The 24,572-nt window shown below is 37.1% G+C and overlaps 1 protein-coding gene across 1 annotated transcript in view; it reads right to left on the bottom strand.

The window, feature by feature from the left end:
• Positions 1-585: 585 nt before the first annotated feature.
• Positions 586-24,572, bottom strand: part of LOC117342596 (filamin-A-like) — a 111,317-nt gene continuing 87,330 nt past the window's right edge. The window contains 11 exon segments of the mRNA XM_033904790.1: positions 586-2,753; positions 2,755-2,784; positions 2,786-2,826; positions 3,743-3,910; positions 4,910-5,059; positions 7,912-8,193; positions 12,500-12,679; positions 14,168-14,272; positions 14,709-14,855; positions 16,251-16,373; positions 16,968-17,111. Of these exon segments, the coding sequence (XP_033760681.1) occupies positions 2,577-2,753; positions 2,755-2,784; positions 2,786-2,826; positions 3,743-3,910; positions 4,910-5,059; positions 7,912-8,193; positions 12,500-12,679; positions 14,168-14,272; positions 14,709-14,855; positions 16,251-16,373; positions 16,968-17,111 (1,547 nt within the window). The 3' untranslated portion in view covers positions 586-2,576.

Raw genomic sequence — 24,572 nt, 5'->3', positions numbered from 1 at the left:
TATACTACAAAAAGGCAGTTTCCTCACCTTATTCTACATAATAAATCCACTAGTCGTGTGTGTAAACATAAGCAGCCTGGTGAACTCAATAATTTGTTATCAGAATTTTTTGTTGCTTTTCTTTGTCTATCTGTAAGACGTTATTCAAAAATCTAAAGTCTTAACAGGTTCTGTTGAAAGAACATCCATCTTTTTTCCAGAAAAAAATGTAGGGGTGTGCTTGTTAGATAAAATGTGTGATATTTATGTCAAGGTGAATATAATCAGGCTGTTTCTGATTTCTGTACTTCTACATCATTGTTATATACCTTACAAGTCAGAACAGTGGTGATATGTTAGTGAAATCAGTGGGAATGGACCACAGCTATATAGCTGTTAGTTCTCCGACACGAACTATATATTATGTGTACGAAGATTGTGAGTCGGGGGCCACAGATAAACGGTGGTAAACATTTAGTCTAATCCTATAACGGTATAATATCAATAAATTGTAAAAGTCCATTAAATTTGTATGTAGATGAATGGACTCCTGGTATTATGCAGTTAATATGATCATACCCCGTACATAAATATGATATACACAGATGTTTGTAAACAACAGTTATCTGATTCTTTACACATATCCAATATAAATCTTTTACTCAAATTATGAAAATTGCATAGTAAAAATATGACAGACAAAAGATAGAAATATATTCAAAATATAAAAAAACAAAAAAAACAATAACATTCCTTCTTGAAACATGAGCTTTCTAAATGTACTACAGCATGAGCTTTCTAAATGTACTACAGCTTGTAGCTCTGAAAACAATGTTATGACAATGCTTCTGTATGAAGTTTCATGCAACGCTCTGATTCTTAACATGACCAGTCAATCTAACAATACAGCACTGTTAACTGTTTTTTCTACAGCCTGCCCATGCAGGAGAACGCTTTTTTGTTAAAATTTACAATATCATAATCTATCATTTCAAAATGACTACAATTTTTTTTAGATAAAGAAAAAGTACATAGCTCTTTACACTCGTAATCCTTAATCTTAAATTCAACAGAACAGTATCTCGACAATTACCTTACAGTAATAAGTAATGAGAGTTTAATTATACGTAGGGATATTTTATGGTAACCACACATTTCAAACTTTTAATGTGGAGACAGAGGCAGCGATGCCTGCATCCATAAATATCCTAGCAAAAATTTCATATTAAATATTTACCATGGTCATCACAAATTTATAAACATTACAATGATCTGACCAATTTGCTTTCTCTTATTAAGTCCTGAGAGACAATGAGTCATCACAGGAGTTTTAATTCCTTATCACTTATCACATAATGTAGGTATTTGAATATCTTAAAAGTAACAAAGAAAATAATCTAGTCATGAAAATGCTTAAATAAACATTTGTGTCGTTGTAAAAGCCTAGCTACATATGAGAACTGTTTTACATCAGTTCTTATGACAAATTCCACCAAGATGTATTACCACTAGTTGGCCAGACATGAAAAAGGTAATGGGGTCACCTGCCCAAGAGAATGTCTGAAAGTGTTGTTGTTTCTATTTCAACCCTTTCAGTACAAGAGGATTTCAACAAGTGTCATATGGTATTTGTCAGAGGTGATTATTGTTACAATCACATTTTATCGTAAATTAATGTGGAAACATTAATTAGTATTCGGTCATCATTCCATTGTGGTCTTGTATGAGCAATCATAATAAAAACAATTCGTCGATGATTAAACGTAAACTTTTCAAACTTATCAGCTCTTACAGCAAAACAGCACCTTAATAACAGGACGATACCGAAACACAGAGTCTAAGAATCTCAATACACGGGCTTGTCAACCTGACTGAAGGGAATGTTTCACAAAAAGGAAAGTCACTTGTAAACTCTCAAACCACGAACCGATGAATCTGAGGGAGTTATACTTCCTAGTGAGGTTAGACTACTTGTAGAAGGTGTATTGATATTTAAAAATATCACAAACAGAAAATATCAAACTTTATATACAATATCTGTTTAACAAACCCGGCTGGTGTTAATCATGATTGTGTCTTGTTATTTTGTAGATGATGCACTAATTAAATGGGATGTATCTATATAAAGATTTGCTATAGACACCCCGATCCTGATTGTTAATAATGAAATGTGTGTAAGTTTGGGATTATGTTTCATTATATGATAGATATATGTATCATGTACAAATTCACAACTTTTCCTGGTCGTTGCACCAAAATATCAAAAACATGTAACTTTGCTTTGAATCTCGAGGTAAATTTTCCGACAGTTGAGTAAAAAAAAAAAAAGATTTGATTGCATGATTTGGATCAAGTAACTAAGTTAAGTGATATCTTAAAGAACATATCGATGGATTACTCATCTTCAAAATGGCATGAAAATATCACGTAAGGAAAAACCAATATTTTTATCACTTGAAATTGAGTTCTGGTACCTTGGTAAACAATTGTACCTTCAACACTTTGAGGATCGAGTATGGATGAAAAGTCTATCCGAATTCCGTAAGGGAATTTTACACACCATATTCTATCCGATTTGATTGACGCTTGGAAGGACTCTATATTTCCGCCTTCCACTGAGCGTAGGTCCGTGGTGTGGCTGAACTGCTGGAGTAAGATTGTTCCTGAAGCAGATGTTCCAGTTCCTGCTGTGTGTCCACAATATTGATCTGGAATGGACTTCCGGGGACATCTACACCAGACCACCGTATGCTGATGATGTAGAGGCCGGTCTCTGTAGGGGTCGTACCGACAGAGAATGGTGCGGATCTCTCTGGCTGTCTCTGTACATCTCTACCTGGAACCCTCCTACAACAAAGTGTTATAATTTGTTAGTGTTAACTGTTACTTATATTGATAAATAATAACTTCACCAGTCCAGTATACATGTAGGTATGCCTCTAAAATGTCAACACAATATACTTTGTCAGTCAGAGGACAACTGACTTGGTAAATACACTAAAGAGAACGCCATGAAGTCAACACGTCCACACTAACAATACACTGTCCCTGGATTAATCAATTTATCTACACCCACCAGATAAGCAGGACATCGCAGTACTCTTAGCAGGTATTTCAAATAGAAAGTTTTGTAGTTTCAAAGGAGAAATTTTAGTGGGAGATATTTTATTCATTATCAACCAACAAGATTGTGTACAAGTTGAGTGTACCCACATTAAGAGTACCCACGTTGGGAGTACCCACGTTGAGAGTACCCAAGTTGAGAGTACCCAAGTTGAGAGTACCAGAGTTGAGAGTACCCAAGTTGAGAGTACCCAGGTTGAGAGTACCTGAGTTGAGAGTACCCGAGTTGAGAGAGTACCCAAGTTGAGAATACCCAAGTTGAGAGAGTACCCAAGTTGAGAGTACCCAAGTTGAGAGAGTACCCAAGTTGAGAGTACCCGAGTTGAGAGAGTACCCAAGTTGAGAGAATACCCAAGTTGAGAATACCCAAGTTGAAACAGTACCCAAGTTGAGAATACCCAAGTTGAGAGACTATCCAAGTTGAGAGACTACCCTAGTTGAGAGAATACCCAAGTTGAGAATACCCAAGTTGAAACAGTACCCAAGTTGAGAATACCCAAGTTGAGAGACTATCCAAGTTGAGAGACTACCCTAGTTGAGAGAGTACCCAAGTTGAGAGAATACCCAAGTTGAGAATACCCAAGTTGAGAGAGTACCCAAGTTGAGAGTACCCGAGTTAAGAGTACCCAAGCCTGCTTACCTTTAGGTCCTCTGATCCTCACTGTCAGCTGACCAGCCCCAGCTCCTCGGGTTTCTACAACAAAACTGCTCTGGAATGTTGCTAGGATACCGTGTTCTACTCCAGGTCCAGTCACACGGACCTTGCTAGCATCAGGCTGTGATCCGACCTTCAGGATAAACGGGCTCCCTAAAATAATTCACAAGTTACTATTATATAGTAATGAAAAGTTGGTGTGAGTAAATTAATATCACTTCAAAGAACTGAATCTTAGTTTGTGTGAATTACATGTTTATCATCAATAATAGAACCAGCAAAGAAAAGATGTAACTAATGTCATACAATTGAAAATAATTAACTGATTATTTTCATAATTTGAACAGATGATCTTTGGTATCAAATTCAATGAAAAAATATACAAACTTTAATGCACCTTACCAAATACCTTTGACCCTCCTGACGTGACCCTTATAATTACCTAGTACCTTTGACCTTTCTGACTTTACCCTAACCCAATACAATTGACCTTTCTGACTCGGCACTTACCCAGTACCTTTGATCCTCTTGACGTGACCTTTACCCAGTACCTTTGACCCTCCTGATGTGACTTTACCCAGTACCTTTGACCCTCCTGAGGTGACCTTTATCCAGTACCTTTGACTCTTACCCAGTAGCTTTGACTCTCCTGACGTGACCTTTACCCAATTCCTTTGACCCTCCTGACCTGACCTTTACCCAGTACCTTTGACCCTCCTGATGTGACCCTTACCCAATACCTCTGACCCTTCTTACATGACCCTTACCCAGTACCTCTGACCCTTCTGACGTGACCCTTTCCCAGAACCTCTGACCCTTCTGAATTGACCTTTACCCAGTACCTTTGACACTTAACCAGTACCTTTGACCCTGATGACTTGACCTTCACCCAGTACCTTTGACCCTCCTGACGTGACCTTTACCCAGTACCTTTGACCCTCCTGACGTGACCTTTACCCAGTACCTTTGACCCTCCTGACGTGACCTTTACCCAGTACCTTTGACCCTCCTGACGTGACCCTTACCCAGTACCTCTGACCCTCCTGACTTGACCCTTACCCAGTACCTTTGACCCTTACCCAGTACCTTTGACCCTTACCCAGTACCTTTGACCCTTACCCAGTACCTCTGACCCTCCTGTTTGACACTTACCCAGTACATGCTCTCCTCCATATTTAACCTGTAGGACATGTCTGCCAACCTCCAAAGGTTTGATGGCCAGATGGAATGTCCCGTCTCTGTTGTCGTGGAGCTCTACATTAGCCACTTTTGATGGCCCCATACAGGCAGCTGTGAGCTCACCTACAAAGTCATACAAATTCATTATTGCTTCCCACAAATTCTGGACCATAATTATTCAACATTGCAAGTGCTTTAAACTGAAATCTATTTGTCACAACAGTGTGACAATATATAACTTCAGTATATAGACAACAAAACACTATTATCTACAATTCAGACCATACACAGAAACACTTTTGGTGTCATATACCCTAAGTCCGATTTTACCCTGTGGTATGTTACAATATCTGTTAACAAGAGATCCCAGAGGGATCTTGGCGCCCACCATTGAATGATCTTTATAGGTTCCATGTCAGATTGATCTTTTCTCTACTTTTCCCTTCCTCTAAGTCTTACTAATCTGTGTAAATTCAGAAACAGCCCTCTAGTACTTTTCAAACAAGGGAAACCTATATATAAAATTTAAGATTTAGCGATAATGGCCGTCTGTCGGCCATGTTGTTTTCGGATTGGTCCCAAAATGCAACACCAGGGACCAAGGGGAACCTACATATGAAATTTGAGAAAGATCCCTTCAGTACCTTCTGTAAAATAGCGATAACAAACTTCAATTGTCAAAATACAAGATGGCTGCCTGTCGGCCAGGTTGTTTTCTGACTGGTCTCAAAATGCAATATGCATAACTAGGCACCGAGGGAAACCTACATATGAAGTTTGAGAACGATCCCTTCATTACTTTCTGAGAAATAGCGATAACAAACTTCAATTGTCAAAATCCAAGATCGCTGCCTGTCGGCCATGTTATTTTCCGTTTGGTCTCAAAAATGCAATATGCATAACTAGGCACCAAGAGGAACCTATATATGAAATTTGAGAAAGATCTCTTCAGTACATTCTGAGAAATAGCGATAACAAACTTCAATTGTCAAAATCCAAGATGGCTGCCTGTCGGCCATGTTGTTTTCCAATAGGTCTCAAAATGCGATATGCATAACTAGGCACCAAGGGAAACATACATATGAAATTTGAGAAAGATCTCTTCAGTACATTCTGAGAAATAGCGATAACAAACTTCAATTGTCAAAATCCAAGATGGCTGCCTGTCGGCCATGTTGTTTTCCGATTGGTCCCAAAATGCAATATGCATAACTAGGCACCAAGGGGATGCTACATATGAAATGTGAGAAAGATCCCGTCAGTGCATTCTGAGAAATAGCGATAACAAACTTCAATTGTCAAAATCCAAGATGGCTGCCTGTCGGCCATGTTGTTTTTTTGATTGGTCTCAAAATGCAATATGCATAACTTGGTACCAAGGGGAACCTACATATGAAATTTGAGAAAGATCCCTTCAGTACTTTCTGAGAAATAGCAATAACAAACTTCAATTGTCAAAATCCAAGATGGCTGCCTGTCGGCCATGTTGTTTTCCGATTGGTCCCAAAATGCAATATGCATAACAAGGCACCAAGGGGATGCTACATATGAAATGTGAGAAAGATCTCGTCAGTGCATTCTGAGAAATAGCAATAACAAACTTCAATTGTCAAAATCCAAGATGGCTGCCTGTCGGCCATGTTGTTTTTTTGATTGGTCTCAAAATGCAATATGCATAACTTGGTACCAAGGGGAACCTACATATGAAATTTGAGAAAGATCCCTTCAGTACTTTCTGCGAAATAGCAATAACAAACTTCAATTGTCAAAATCCAAGATGGCTGCCTGTCGGCCATGTTGTTTTCCGATTGGTCCAAAAATGCAATATGCATAACTAGGCACCAAGGGGATGCTACATATGAAATGTGAGAAAGATCTCGTCAGTGCATTCTGAGAAATAGCGATAACAAACTTCAATTGTCAAAATCCAAGATGGCTGCCTGTCGGCCATGTTGTTTTTTTGATTGGTCTCAAAATGCAATATGCATAACTTGGTACCAAGGGGAACCTACATATGAAATTTGAGAAAGATCCCTTCAGTACTTTCTGCGAAATAGCAATAACAAACTTCAATTGTCAAAATCCAAGATGGCTGCCTGTCGGCCATGTTGTTTTCCGATTGGTCCCAAAATGCAATATGCATAACTAGGCACCAAGGGGATGCTACATATGAAATGTGAGAAAGATCTCGTCAGTGCATTCTGAGAAATAGCGATAACAAACTTCGATTGTCAAAATCCAAGATGGCTGCCTGTCGGCCATGTTGTTTTTTTGATTGGTCTCAAAATGCAATATGCATAACTTGGTACCAAGGGGAACCTACATATGAAATTTGAGAAAGATCCCTTCAGTACATTCTGAGAAATAGCAATAACAAACTTCAATTGTCAAAATCCAAGATGGCTGCCTGTCGGCCATGTTGTTTTGCGATTGGTCTCAAAATGCGATATGCATAACTAGGCACCAAGGGGAACCTACATATGAAATTTGAGAAAGATCCCTTCAGTACTTTCTGAGAAATAGCGGTAACAAACTTCAATTGTCAAAATCCAAGATGGCTGCCTGTCGGCCATGTTGTTTTCAGATTGGTCTCAAAATGCAATATGCATAACTAGACACCAAGGGGAACATACATCTGAAATTTGAGAAAGATCCCTTCAGTACTTTCTGAGAAATAGCGATAACAAACTTCAATTGTCAAAATCCAAGATGGCTGCCTGTCGGCCATGTTGTTTTCCGATAGGTCTCAAAATGCGATATGCATAACTAGGTACCAAGGGGAACCTACATATGAAATTTGAGAAAGATCCCTTCAGCACTTTCTGAGAAATAGCGATAACAAGAATTGTTTACGGACGGACGGACGGACGGACGGAGGGACGGACGGACGGAGGGACGGACGGACGGACGACGGACCACGGACGCAGGGCGATTTGAATAGCCCACCATCTGATGATGGTGGGCTAAAAACCTACCAGGTCCAGCCTTTCTGACGTCAATTAAAACATCAGAGGTTTTCCCCATGATGCCTCCCTTCAGACCCTCGCCAGTTACGGACACTTTGTGGGGGAAGAAAGCCCCAATGACATTGACCTTGTACGGTGACCCCTTCAACTGACGTCCATTCCACGTGATATGGAGAAGATAAGCTCCAGGGATAATCGGTGTATAGGTGCAGTGGAAACGTCCATTGCCAAGGGGGACAACTCTATTGCTGATCTCTGCCCGAACTCCTGACAGAGTTACTTCTGGTACACCTGAAATATCACAACGTTATCATACCTAGTCAGCAATGTCCGGTGTCTCATTATACAATTACCCATTCTTACTCCTAAAACAATTAAATGTAGAACAATGGCAACAAAAATAAATCCATGCATGATCAAGAATGATAATCTTCTAAATACTAAATTAAAGCATTACAGAAATGTAAATTCATGTTGAATTAATGTTTTTGGTGAATGATTTAACTGAAACGCTGACATACACCGTCTTCTATCTGTCAGTAGTGATAGCCAATAGACGTTAGATGTTCTGTGTTTGTGATCAAAACAATGTAATGTTTACCAGTGTGAAGTAACCCTTGTAAAACAATGACTAAAGATGGTACACAAACTGTGACAATCCTAAAATCATACTTTAGACTACATACAATGTAATAATACTGTTTATGTATTTGGTTGTAGATCTGTATAAACAGATTTTAAGCATGGATGAAAAAAATTGAAGCAATTAAGCTGATAGACTCCCTAACAGAGCCTTCATCACTCAACTGGAAACATTAGGGAATTTGAATGAAATGGCAAACAAGTTTGTTTATTAATAAACTTCAAAATATTAACAAGCCTCATTGATCCCAGAAACACAATAGTCTATTACTGTGACCTTAGGCTTCATACTAGCTGTTCTTATAATATAAAAAGTTGTAAGAACAAATGTTATTTTAAGCTATTCATTTTAAACAAATTCAGAGTCTTTCATACCAGCTACAGCATTAAGAGACAAGTTATCATTAATTTAGAGCTGATGATTCTTCAAAAGAATTTGATAGAGTAAATTGTTGACGACAGATGCTTTACCATATCATCAACTCACGGATACTTTGGGCCAGGTGAGCTAATTCACGGATACTTTGGGCCAGGTGAGCTAATTTGTATGTAAAGCTGTGTGTAGAGTGAAGCAGATGTTCTACTACTACAGGCTAGATATTACAACCACAAGTGACCGACGAAATAGGCAGAGAAATAACAAATTAAGCTGTCAGGACAAATACATCAGCTCACATATAATTGTGTAGAGATCTTCATTAGCTATGTGTAAAGAAAAACGAGAAATCCCCCGTCACTAATTCCCTTACTACTCCACACGTTTAGTCAGCAATCACTCAGAAAGTCAACAACCCAATGTTATGTAAAACAAAAACTAATTTACTATAAGATTTCAACTTCACACCAAAAGCAACTGATATGTAAGGTCATTTTAAGGTTTTTAAAAGTATTCAATCTATAAAAGGACAAGTTGAAAATTGTCTTGATCCCAATAATTCTAGAAAAGTAGTTTTTAGACATCAATTACAAATAAATAAGAAAATATTGAGTCTGGACACTGGAAACAAGTTTACCTGTGTTTATCCATATACTTCAACAGGAAATAACAAAAAATAATGATGTATTTTACCTTGGAATAAGCCCATGATTGGGAACAGCCCACCCCAACCTATTTTTCACATTTTCTCTATACATAGGCCCATATTCAGAATACAGATACAAAATGTACCCATCCCCCACTTTTGAATGTCTAATCAACAATGAAAAACAAATTATGATAATAAAAAAAAAGCAAAACATTTGTTTTTAAAAACAATAATTATTATTTCCTATTAAAAAAAGCGATCTTTTCTATGAAAAAAAACCCTGATGATTTTTATATAAAAAAAGATCTTTTTACCAAATGAAAAAAAGATTTTTTCTGATGAAAATGATCTTTGTTGATTGTTGAATTATATATTTGATGATAATTTCGTTCAGGATGAAAAACAGATGTTTTAAACTTAAATATATCTCTTTTTCACACTTTGAACATTTATTTTTTATTGCAATGCCCAATTGGGACTGATTATTACGAGTTGATTTCAAAACAAGGCTACGACAAGAAAAAAGTACACAAAATTAGACAATGGATTGACACAGTACGTCCCATTTGATTTCCAAAGTGTATTAGTAATGTCAACAAATCCCGGATAAAAACAGACGCTGTGCAAGCAATACAACTCACAGTAACATTTAACGACATAAACGAAAATGGCAAAGATTCAATTTTGAAGATGAATTGGAAGAAATTAATTAATTTGAAAGCAATAAGGTTGAAAGGTTGGAATATGCATAATTGTTTTCAAAGCATCAGAAAATGAGCTTCTAACCTCATTGTTTATTTGTATTAATACATATCTAATATAATTTGTGAGTATGTTATATGTTTTAAACTGAATATGTATTACAATTTAACTTGTTTTCCCTATTTTCTCTGCCAGTCACAAATCTAATTCTGGATCTCCCTCTACTTCAGTCTTAGCTACTCCATCAAGATGGTTTAACTTTAACCCTATAATCTGTCACTAAATACTGCCTATCAGTGGACAAAGCATGGTCATTGTTCTAACAAAGCCTTTCCACATTGTCACAGTATGACACAATTCTCATTGTTCTAACAAAGCATTTCTACATTGTCACAGTATGACACAATTCTCATCGTTCTAACAAAGCCTTTCTACATTGTCACAGTATGACACAATTCTCATCGTTCTAACAAAGCATTTCCACATTGTCACAGTATGACACAATTCTCATTGTTCTAACAAAGCCTTTCCACATTGTCACAGTATGACACAATTCTCATCGTTCTAACGAAGCATTTCTATATTGTCACTATATGACACAATTCTCATCGTTCTAACAAAGCCTTTCCACATTGTCACAGTATGACACAATTCTCATTGTTCTAACAAAGCATTTCCACATTGTCACAGTATGACACAATTCTCATTGTTCTAACAAAGCCTTTCCACATTGTCACAGTATGACACAATTCTCATTGTTCTAACAAAGCCTTTCCACATTGTCACAGTATGACACAATTCTCATTGTTCTAACAAAGCATTTCTATATTGTCACTATATGACACAATTCTCATTGTTCTAACAAAGCATTAATTTCCACATTGTCACAGTACGACACAATTCTCATTGTTCTAACAAAGCATTTCCACATTGTCACAGTATGACACAATTCTCATTGTTCTAACAAAGCCTTTCCACATTGTCACAGTATGACACAATTCTCATTGTTCGAACAAAGCATTTCCACATTGTCACAGTATGACACAATTCTCATCGTTCTAACAAAGCATTTCCACATTGTCACAGTATGACACAATTCTCATCGTTCTAACAAAGCCTTTCCACATTGTCACAGTATGACACAATTCTCATTGTTCTAACAAAGCATTTCCACATTGTCACAGTATGACACAATTATCATTGTTCTAACAAAGCATTTCCACATTGTCACAGTATGACACAATTCTCATTGTTCTAACAAAGCATTTCCACATTGTCACAGTATGACACAATTCTCATTGTTCTAACAAAGCCTTTCCACATTGTCACAGTAAGACACAATTCTCATTGTTCTAACAAAGCATTTCCACATTGTCACAGTATGACACAATTCTCATTGTTCTAACAAAGCATTTCCACATTGTCACAGTATGACACAATTCTCATTGTTCTAACAAAGCCTTTCCAGATGATGCGTTTTTGTTTAAATGGATGATAACAAAATCCTGATATGTCTGGCCATCCCTGCTTCCCCTTCAGATCTCCCCATTTACATGACCAGTTTTAAGGTCTTAACCATAATCCCAAAACCTAAAAGTTAGGAGTGAATCAACAAGAAACCCGTTTTTATTAAAGCGTTGTATAAAATTCTTAATTATTGAAGGGTGAGCATACATGATCAAAACCTATGTATGCGACAGAAAATCAGGTTCATAAAGCGATGTTACTGAACGTTACTTCACCAGATAAACTGGAGATTTGATATAATTATTATTACAATACATAGCAGTATGAGTATAGTTTAAGCTGAATGTTTTGATTATATATCCTGCCTACTATTTTCAACATTACTGTTTAGATAACAGATATATATAAGCCCCGAGCAGATTCATTATCGCGGTGCTGTTCAGCGCTTCTGGAGTGTTTTTGTCAAACAACAGACAATTGAAAAAGTTACATTAAAACCACAAAAAAAACTTTAATGAGGAACCAGCCATCTTACCTGACAGGAAAGCTAACAGTGAAGGGCAAAGAAAAGTGTATTTTATATCTTTATATATAAATTATCATTTAACAGAGCAAAGAAAATTCTCATTACGATAACAGTACATATGATAAACCTTCCTGTGTGATTTATATGTAAACAAACATTAATGACATTGAATTTTTAACTTTTTATATTAATTAAGTCCCAAGTTAAATGTTTATTTTCTGACAATAACACTTACCAGACCCGGCCTGGGACCCATCAATAACAAACTCCGCCTCCTCACGAACTTTAGCCTCCTTCAGGCCACGCCCAGTCAGGATCACCTTGTTGGCGTCAGCAGAGACACGAACAGCGTAGCCGATGAATGGCGAGTTAGGAAGTGTACGCTCGGCCCAGAACAAATGGATGTAGTGATTACCTGTCAGTAAAAAGTCTCATTATTAACAAGTTTCCCATCGGCCATGATACTGACTGTCTGTTATTGGTATATACGTCTTTATAAAGGGTTCCATCATCTGTATGTTCTCTCTGGTGTTAATAACGTACAATATCTAATTGTAAACAATTTCTATTTAATTCTCAAAAATGTTTAGTGTTGACACTTTAGTGCCTTAAACTCTTCTGATGTGGTAACCTGGATAAGTCTGGTGGAAAAATGTGAGGAATGTCAAAGACAAGGGGGATAACTCTGTCCTACAGACGACTTTACCTTCCTCCTCGGGGGTAAAACAGATGACATTCTGTCCTACAGGGGGACTTTACCTTCCTCCTCGGGGGTAAAACAGATGACATTCTGTCCTACGGGGGACTTTACCTTCCTCCTCGGGGGTAAAACAGATGACATTCTGTCCTACGGGGGACTTTACCTTCCTCCTCGGGGGTAAAACAGATGACATTCTGTCCTACGGGGGACTTTACCTTCCTCCTCGGGGGTAAAACAGATGACATTCTGTCCTACGGGGGACTTTACCTTCCTCCTTGGGGGTAAAACAGATGACATTCTGTCCTACGGGGGACTTTACCTTCCTCCTCGGGGGTAAAACAGATGACATTCTGTCCTACAGAGGACTTTACCTTCCTCCTCGGGGGTAAAACAGATGACATTCTGTCCTACGGGGGACTTTACCTTCCTCCTCGGGGGTAAAACAGATGACATTCTGTCCTACGGGGGACTTTACCTTCCTCCTCGGGGGTAAAACAGATGACATTCTGTCCTACGGGGGACTTTACCTTCCTCCTCGGGGGTAAAACAGATGACATTCTGTCCTAAGGGGGACTTTACCTTCCTCCTCGGGGGTAAAACAGATGACATTCTGTCCTACGGGGGACTTTACCTTCCTCCTCGGGGGTAAAACAGATGACATTCTGTCCTACGGGGGACTTTACCTTCCTCCTCGGGGGTAAAACAGATGACATTCTGTCCTACAGGGGACTTTACCTTCCTCCTCGGGGGTAAAACAGATGACATTCTGTCCCACGGGGGACTTTACCTTCCTCCTCGGGGGTAAAACAGATGACATTCTGTCCTACAGAGGACTTTACCTTCCTCCTCGGGGGTAAAACAGATGACATTCTGTCCTACGGGGGACTTTACCTTCCTCCTCGGGGGTAAAACAGATGACATTCTGTCCTACAGGGGACTTTACCTTCCTCCTCGAGGGTAAAACAGATGACATTCTGTCCTACGGGGGACTTTACCTTCCTCCTCGGGGGTAAAACAGATGACATTCTGTCCTACCGAGGACTTTACCTTCCTCCTCGGGGGTAAAACAGATGACATTCTGTCCTACCGAGGACTTTACCTTCCTCCTCGGGGGTAAAACAGATGACATTCTGTCCTACGGGGGACTTTACCTTCCTCCTCGGGGGTAAAACAGATGACATTCTGTCCTACGGGGGACTTTACCTTCCTCCTCGGGGGTAAAACAGATGACATTCTGTCCCACAGTGTGACTGTCCACTATAACAGGGAGGGACGAGGAGGGACCCTGAACTTCTGCCTTCATTATACCTGGAACAAATGAATCGGAAAATTAACTTAGAGTTACATCAAAAATGGAACGAAGGCTTGTAGGATGATGCATTCTATTCAAGATAATGTGTAGCCAAAGATCTCAAAACTTAAAAAAATATTAAAGTTCCAATTCTGATAACATCTTACTACCTGCATTTTCTCATGTGTAATGAAAATTTTATAAAATCTTGACTTGAAGAAAATGCTATCAATACATAGAATTTTCACCAGACACTTGATAATGCAACCCTAGCACTGAATCTATACACATACTGTAATTCAACCCTAGCACTGAATCTATACACATACTGTAATTCAACCCTAGCACTGAATCTATACACATACTGTAATTCAACCCTAGCACTGAATCTATACACATACTGTAATTCAACCTTATATCTCATTTCTAACTATAAATAAGGACACAACAAACCTGGACCAGCTTGTGACACATCAAACACCAGGCGTTTCTCCTCCCCGACAATCAGTTTCACGCGCTCCTGGCTATCCATGAACTGCTGCCATCCACCGTAAATCTTAACCTTCCGTGGGTCCACTATCTTAGGGTGGAAGGGGCTCCCTGACAGATTGAAATTATAAACGATATAAAATCTATATTTGTGTCAAAAGCTACAATACAACGTATATTTCAGTATACCAGCTATATCATAAGGATAAAATACAATGTATATTTTAGTATACCAGTTATATAATAAAGCTACAATACAATGTATATTTCAGTATACCAGCTATATATTAAAGATAATTTAAAAATACAATGTATCTTTAAGTATACCCATTACATAATAGATAAAATACGATGTATATTTCAGTATACCTGTTATATAATAGATAAAATACAATGTATATTTCAGTATACCGATTATATAACAGATAAAATACAATGTATATTTCAGTATACCCGTTATATAATAGATAAAATACAATGTATATTTCAGTATACCCGTTATATAATAGATAAAATACGATGTATATTTCAGTATACCTGTTATATAATAGATAAAATACAATGTATATTTCGGTATACCCGTCATATAATAGATAAAATACAATGTATATTTCAGTATATACCTGTATTATAATAGATAAAATACAATGTATATTTCAGTATACCTGTTATATAATAGATAAAATACGATGTATATTTCAGTATACCTGTTATATAATAGATAAAATACAATGTATATTTCGGTATACCCGTCATATAATAGATAAAATACAATGTATATTTCAGTATATACCTGTATTATAATAGATAAAATACAATGTATATTTCAGTATACCTGTTATATAATAGATAAAATACGATGTATATTTCAGTATACCTGTTATATAATAGATAAAATACGATGTATATTTCGGTATACCTGTTATATAATAGATAAAATACGATGTATATTTCGGTATACCCGTTATATAATAGATAAAATACGATGTATATTTCGGTATACCCGTTATATAATAGATAAAATACGATGTATATTTCAGTATACCTGTTATATAATAGATAAAATACGATGTATATTTCAGTATACCCGTTATATAATAGATAAAATACGATGTATATTTCAGTATACCCGTTATATAATAGATAAAATACGATGTATATTTCAGTATACCTGTTATATAATAGATAAAATACAATGTATATTTCAGTATACCCATTATATAATAGATAAAATACGATGTATATTTCAGTATACCCATTATATAATAGATAAAATACGATGTATATTTCAGTATACCCGTTATATAATAGATAAAATACGATGTATATTTCAGTATACCCGTTATATAATAGATAAAATACAATGTATATTTCAGTATACCCGTTATATAATAGATAAAATACGATGTATATTTCAGTATACCTGTTATATAAAGATAAAATACGATGTATATTTCAGTATACCCGTTATATAATAGATAAAATACGATGTATATTTCAGTATACCTGGGAGATTTTTGCCGTTCCACTGAAGCTGTAAGGTGAACACACCCACCTCAACAGGAGTGTAAGTACACACGTACTGATCTCCGGCAGGTTCAATCGTTGTCTTAGCAATGGAGTTTGGACCTGTAAGGAGATTTGATGAGGTTAACATGGTTTCTTGTATTAATTATCTAGCTTGGTGAATCGACCACATGTAGACAATAGACTAATTCTTACAATGTCAAATAACAATGGTGAATCGACCATATGTAGACAATGGAGTAAATGTCAAATAACAATGGTGAATCGACCACATGTAGACAATGGAGTAAATGTCAAATAACAACGGTGAATCGACCATATGTAGACAATGGAGTAAATGTCAAATAACAATGGTGAATCGACCACATGTAGACAATGGAGTAAATGTCAAATAACAATGGTGAATCGACCACATGTAGACAACAGATTAATTGTTACAATGTCAAATAACAACATGTATACTGTCCAGTTCCCTATCACACCATTCCATGATCAAGATAAAATCGAAGTCCATCAGATAGTTACTAGAGAATTTTAATCATAAAATATCTAACAAAGCATCAGACAAGTTTTATAGCCTTATTACTGATAAGAATCTCTAATTCATGCATTTTTTTCCTAAATATGAGGAACCTGCTCATGTACAACACTCAGCGATGTTGTATAATACTGAAACTACGAGAGAAGACTACTCACCGTCCACCTGTACCCCGAGTTCTCCCCGCCGTTTTCCAACATTGACGTAAAATGTAGCCACATTGTCCTCCTCTCCACGATAAAGTCCATCTCCATCAGCAGTTGGAAGGCCACCTTCGTCAATGTTCTGTATAAATGGACAACCTGCAACAGACAAGTTATCATAATGAACACAAACCCTTTAATTCACTTCCATATTTACCACAATAATGACTTCTATACTTCTCAATTTATTTATATGCCAACTTAACTTTGGATTGATCGCTCATTTTTAAAATGAACACAAACTAACATATAGGTCAATAGTCAGATATCATTTTGTCCTAGTGCGCTATTAAGTACCACAAACACAATAAGGTCACTTAATATTGTTGAACCAAAGCTATAATTCAACAATCATTTATCTGAAGTTTACAAGTCTCCAAATTGTTGTTACTATACAGCTCAAAAAACAATCTCAACATACCTCCTGGATCCAGATATATTGTGGTCAGTCACTGTAAGTTACCTGTCTGATTACAGATTATAATGATCTACACTTACCTGTCTAACCAGTTATACATGAAGTTGTCTCCCCTTACCTGAGATATTTATATAAGATACATAACCAGTTATACACACAGTTGTCTCCCCTTACCTGAGATATTTATATAAGATACATAACCAGTTATACACACAGTTGTCTCCCCTTACCTGATATATTTATATAAGATACAGAACCAGTTATACACACAGTTGTCTCCCCTTACCTGAGATATTTATATAAGATACATAGCCAGTTATACACACAGTTGTCTCCCCTTACCTGAGATATTTATATAAGATACATAACCAGTTATACACACAGTTGTCTCCCCTTACCTGAGATATTTATATAAGAAACATAACCAGTTATACACACAGTTGTCTCCCCTTACCTGATATATTTATATAAGATACATAACCAGTTATACACACAGTTGTCTCCCCTTACCTGAGATATTTATATAAGATACATAACCAGTTATACACACAGTTGTCTCCCCTTACCTAATATATACACACAGTTGTCTCCCCTTACCTGATATATACACACAGTTGTCTCCCCTTACCTGAGATATTTATATAAGATACATAACCAGTTATACACTCAGTTGTCTCCCCTTACCTGAGATATTTATATAAGATACATAACCAGTTATACACACAGTTGTCTCCCCTTACCTGAGATATTTATATAAGATACATGCTTGCCAGCTGACTTCCCTGCCCGGTCTGAGGATGACTGCACCTGAACACTATACAGCACTCCATCAGAGGGCCTAACATTATAAACTGTCACTTGTTTTTCTTTGTCGTTATTTGAGGCTGTGACCCCAACAGAACCATCAGAACTGTGTAGCGATGTATTGCTTGAAGTAGCACGTCGTTTTCTTTTCATGTCTTCCCTCTTTTGAAATATTGATATTCGTTCTGTGACGGGTCTATTTTCAATATCAGATTCGTTAGAAAGATCTGATTCACCTGATAATGATATTTGGCCAGTTGAACCTTTAAATGAAAATGACATTGCGAAGTCTGAGGGTGGTGATCTAGGACTCTGTGCTATTGTGTTCTCATACTCCTGAATACTTTGTCTTTGTCTTTCTAGACGAGATTTAAGCGTCAGGCTAATGTCATCATTTAATGGCGATTTTGTCTCCAAATGCGATTCCATACGTTTTTTCAACATCTGACTTAAATGATCCTCAAACACTGTCATTTCGGAGGGTGGCGATTTGGGCAGATTTTCTGTAGACTTTTCATATTCTTGAATACTTTGTCTTTGTTTCTCCATTCGATCCTTTAATGTTCGACTTGCAAAATGATTTTCTAACTTTGCAAGTATTGCTTTATTTGCGAACACTTTTTTGGTTGGTCTATTTATAGGTTTGTTAAAGTTCACGTCTTCACTAATCTCCTCTTTATCACTAGGAGAACGATCACCATTATTTCGTTTTTTCAGCACCATGTTTAATTCTTTCACAAGCTGATCTTGAAGTTTTGAACCTGGATCTTTTTTGACTGAAGTCTTGAATATGATTGGCTGAGCCATAACAGGACTAAGTGTTCGACTTTTTGGTGAAGTTGGGGAGGTTGTCTGATCACTAGAACAGCTAATTGACAAATCTAAACCACCAGGCAACATTCTTGATTTGATGTTGTCATTGTTAACTTTGGTGGACACCTCCGAACTTTCTCCGTCTGTATTAGTGCTGCTTTTCACCAATACTCCAGAGTCTTCAGAGTCTACAACATCCTTTTTTACCGAGACATCGGAGACTGTTGATATGGTAGAATGTGCCGGTGATTTTTGTGGCGTTGAAGTTGCTGACACAGACGTACCTGTATCACCTGCACCAAATGATACAGAACTTGTATCCTCATCATCGGTCGTGTCTGTGTGTTTTTGGCGTAAAATATCGCGCAACTCTCCAAGAACCTCATCTACATTGATGTCCTTCACCTCAGCCTCTTTTTCAGTGTCAGACATCTTGAATATTGTGTGCAAGCCTTAACTAGTTTATTTCATGTTTATAATCATCTGATTAATGATCTGTAACAAATGTAAACATAAAATATAGGACTATTATTGGTTAGTGTTAAATACTCCTTATATATATGATATCAAGCTGCACCATGTAACACAGATCTGTCTGCCTCAAACTAGGAAAATTAACACCATGAATCTATATAAAACCATCATAACAACTTAAACCTGACAGATAAAATCTAATCCATAACATTGCTCTGATCAAATATTTTCATCACAAACCAACAAACCTCCTTAAAAACTCCACTCCCTGGTGTCACCAGCCATTCAATTAGCTCTAATTATTGAAGTCCTGTTTTGAAATTTCAAAACAAAACTTAACATATTCTTTTCCACTAAACTGTTATGCAAGGCAGATGACCTATATATGCATAATAAAATTAATTTGATATTCCACCTATCAAATGGGGATATGTGTATATATAAAACATGGATCCCCTTGTCGGATCTATTACTGCTTCATTCATAACCTTGTCATGGTTAATTTGTGTAGGTTTTCGGTTCTATTGAATGGGTCAATGTATTAGAGCGAGTTAGCAGTGTACACGAGCTACAGGCATTATAGGTCAGGTAAATACTCGGGTATAAATATCCTCATATTCAGCTGGGGCCTATACCTATACATTCTATAGTTAGAACCTATTATCGAGCTGCCCAATACTCTAAATCAATTTTGATCAGAATTTATACACAATCATCAGCAGCCGCCAAAATTATGCACACTACAATACAGTCGTACTGCATTCTACCTTGACTGTAGTACACTGCCACATCATCCCAGTTATATTTACTTCATTCATATCCAGTATAAACATGCATTCAATCCATAAATATCACCTAGATTCCATTCATATATTTATTCAATAGATCCTCAATATCATTCAATATTAAACTGACTTACTCTATATAATCAACCTTACTTAACAGTCCCCAAATCAAATACAGCGAGATGAAAAGTTTGGTACAACAGATACAGCTATATACTGAATCCTGACACCTTTACAGGTAACAAGTTTGGTACAACAGATACAGCTATATACTGAATCCTGACACCTTTACAGGTAACAAGTTTGGTACAACAGATACAGCTGTACACTGAATCCTGACACCTTTACAGATAACAAGTTTGGTACAACAGATACAGCTATATACTGAATCCTGACACCTTTACAGGTAACAAGTTTGGTGACTTATATACAACAGATACAGCTATATACTGAATCCTGACACCTTTACAGGTAACAAGTTTGGTACATGTACAACAGATACAGCTATATACTGAATCCTGACACCTTTACAGGTAACAAGTTTGGTACAACAGATACAGCTATATACTGAATCCTGACACCTTTACAGGTAACAAGTTGTCTTTTTTTTCACCAATCTAATGAACTTGATACTTTTTTTCAATGTCATAGGAAAATTTTGGTACAACAGATACAGCTATATACTGAATCCTGACACCTTTACAGGTAACAAGTTGTCTTTTTTTTCACCAATCTAATGAACTTGATACTTTTTTTCAATGTCATAAGGTAATTAAATCTTTAAAGAAATAAATCCTTATTGTGAAGAAGTGAAATTTTATCTATAATTGTCAGAGGACATTAAAACCACTCTCACATTATATGATGTCCAGTGGAACCACTACAGTAATGAGGACAACGGATGGTCCGACCAGAAACTTTAATAGTACTTTTTCGGAGAGGAAATTTTTTATAGCCTTAAAAATGGAGAAAAAAAAAGCCCCTTGGAACCCCCTACCTACCAGGGCACTGCCCTGGACTCGCTGGGGGCCTTGGCGGCAGCCCCCAGACCCCTTGCCTAAAAAACTTCGCCTCACGCCTACGGCACTCACATTATCACTAAATTACTGGACCCCCCCTTTCGAAAATCCTGGATCCGTGCCTGCAATTAATTCTCATTAGAGTTAAGACAGAACTGCTGGTTTACATCAAATATAAGGCCTTGTAGGGTACTGCACTTTATAAACATAGTCTAGCTTCTATAGGTCAAGATCAGGTTAGAAGTGAAAAGATTGGAGAGCTCTAGTCTAGACCTGGTCTAACCAGTTTATCAACTGACTGGTATATATCCTGGTACTCCTGTTGTGTAGGAGGCCTTTGTGAGTTTGGGCGTTCATTATACCTGTGTCTATATCATCACCATTTAGTGTTTAGTTCACAGACACTAGAATACATACATGTGTTATATCATTGTACAGCACAATATGGCAGGTCACCGTCATCAAGTGAAAATTAAATGTGAGAATAATTAATTTCAATATGTTTGCTGGTTTGACACCAAAGCATAATTCACAGCTGATTTATGTGTATGAAGTCTAATGTACATCCTATAACTTAGTGTTAAAGATGTTATGTTATAGTTTCACGATAAACACGCAGTAAATAAATTACATGTCGTCCCCCTGTATACAAAGTAAGCAGGTCCCCTAGATGTTTGTTTACCAGCTTTAAGTTCTCCAGTCGCTACACTATCTCAAGTTCTACAGACAATGCTTTTCAAATAACATTAAAGATTGCCTCATTTGGCGACATTACAAAGGCTCTCCATTATAGAGATAAACTTGTCTAGGGAGACTCCCCAGTATAGAGATAAACTTGTCTAGAGAGACTCCCCAGTATAGAGGTAAACTTGTCTAGAGAGACTCCCCAGTATAGAGATAAACTTGTCTAGAGAGACTCCCCAGTATAGATATTAACTTGTCTAGAGAGACTCCCCAGTATAGAGATAAACTTGTCTAGAGAGACTCCCCAGTATAGAGGTAAACTTGTCTAGAGAGACTCCCCAGTATAGAGATAAACTTGTCTAGGGAGACTCCCCAGTATAGAGGTAAACTTGTCTAGGGAGACTCCCCAGTATAGAGATAAACTTGTCTAGGGAGACTCCCCAGTATAGAGATAAACTTGTCTAGGGAGACTCCCCAGTATAGATATTAACTTGTCTAGAGAGACTCCCCAGTATAGAGGTAAACTTGTCTAGAGAGACTCCCCAGTATAGAGATAAACTTGTCTAGAGAGACTCCCCAGTATAGAGATAAACTTGTCTACAGAGACTCCCCAGTATAGAGATAAACTTGTCTAGAGAGACTCCCCAGTATAGAGATAAACTTGTCTAGGGAGACTCCCCAGTATAGAGGTAAACTTGTCTAGAGAGACTCCCCAGTATAGAGGTAAACTTGTCTAGAGAGACTCCCCAGTATAGAGATAAACTTGTCTAGGGAGACTCCCCAGTATAGAGGTAAACTTGTCTAGAGAGACTCCCCAGTATAGAGATAAACTTGTCTAGAGAGACTCCCCAGTATAAACTTGTCTAGAGAGACTCCCCAGTATAGAGATAAACTTGTCTAGGGAGACTCCCCAGTATAGAGATAAACTTGTCTAGGGAGACTCCTCAGTATAATCTTGTCTAGGGAGACTCCCCGGTATAGAGGTAAACTTGTCTAGAGAGACTCCCCGGTATAGAGGTAAACTTGTCTAGAGAGACTTCCCAGTATAGATAGACTCCCCAGTATGGAGGTAAACTTGTCTAGAGGGACTCTCCAGTATAGAGGTAAACTTGTCTAGAGAGATTCCCCAGTATAGAGATAAACTTGTCTAGGGAGACTCCCCAGTATAGAGGTAAACTCGCTAGGGAGGCTCCCTATTACAGAGGTAAACTGTAAACTGAGGTGACCGTACTCGAGTTTAACAGTAGATGTCAGGTTATAGGGAAAAAATAATTCAATCGGGATTTTGATAATGATACACAAATTTGCTCAACATATGTTTATATTGACAAAGTATACTAATTACAATTCATTAAAAAGTTTGCTATTCCAGAGATGTCCTACCTCAGTCAGCTGACTTTGGTGTAGGCCAGTATATCCTGTATCATGTATCATGTTGTTGACTGTACACACATATGACAACCATCTGCTACAACTTCCAAGTCCCTCAAAGTTAAAATGTCAGCTAAGTTTCATGTTGTAGCCTAAGACTATGACAACATTTAACTTTCTGATTGGTGCATGAAATCAACAAAAATAATAAACAAATACTGTATCATCCTGACAGCTGTAAATAGCCTGGGAAATTATAAAGTATTTCTTGGCATGAATTATATTTTGATGAAATCATGCAAATATTTTTCTGCAACAACAAACATTGTGTTTATTGTGGGATACTGGTAAAGTAAACAGCACTCGACCATGACAAACATATTGATTACCAAATATTGATTAGACACCACCTTACCTGCCCACATAAAACTGGGGCAGCAGAGTTAGACCATGGTATCATTATTCCAAGGTAAAACAGACATAAAGAGTCGATAATCTGGTGTCCTTTAACAATACAGGATCTTCCTATCAATCTATTAATGCTGAGTTTTGTACGATCTGACGAAAACCTACCACCCACAACACTCTCCTTAACTGTACTGAGAGAACTTTCCCATACAATTTTACTATTCTATTCTGAATGGTTCCTTTATATTTACAACATGTATATATAGATATACAAGTTTATATAAAACACAATCACTTCAGTGACTCCTTTTGACATTTGTATGTTCCATAATTTAGGACAAGATCAATTGGCATTTATCAAAACTCATGTAGTAATACCCTTATATTTAAATAGGTGATCAGGTAACTTGCCATTAGGTTACTGATTTTCATTACAAGCATGGTTTTACATTTCAGTTCAACTGGGTCTGTGAAAAATACCTATTTGATGAACAAGCTGACCTGGTAACTTAATTGATGTTTGGTCCCCAAGATGACCTGGTAAATTTGACCTTCAATCTCGATTGGTTTCTTAATTCCATTGTGAGGAACTGGTTTTTTTTACTTTTGACCCTGAATGTTATTCTGGTGACTTTGACCTTTAGTCATGCAATGCGGTTAGATTCCAACCAATTTATTATTAATATACAGGTGTAAAATAGGGGTTTGTACAGTGTAAATAGGGTCTGAATCATCAGGTGTAAAACAGGGGAATCAGGTGTAAAACAGGGGTCCTGTATCAGGT

This window comes from Pecten maximus, chromosome 14 (assembly GCF_902652985.1).
Source record: "Pecten maximus chromosome 14, xPecMax1.1, whole genome shotgun sequence".
NCBI classification, from domain to species: domain Eukaryota; kingdom Metazoa; phylum Mollusca; class Bivalvia; order Pectinida; family Pectinidae; genus Pecten; species Pecten maximus.
Note: the sequence above shows the minus strand (reverse complement) of the source record. Positions and strands in the feature narration are given on the sequence as shown.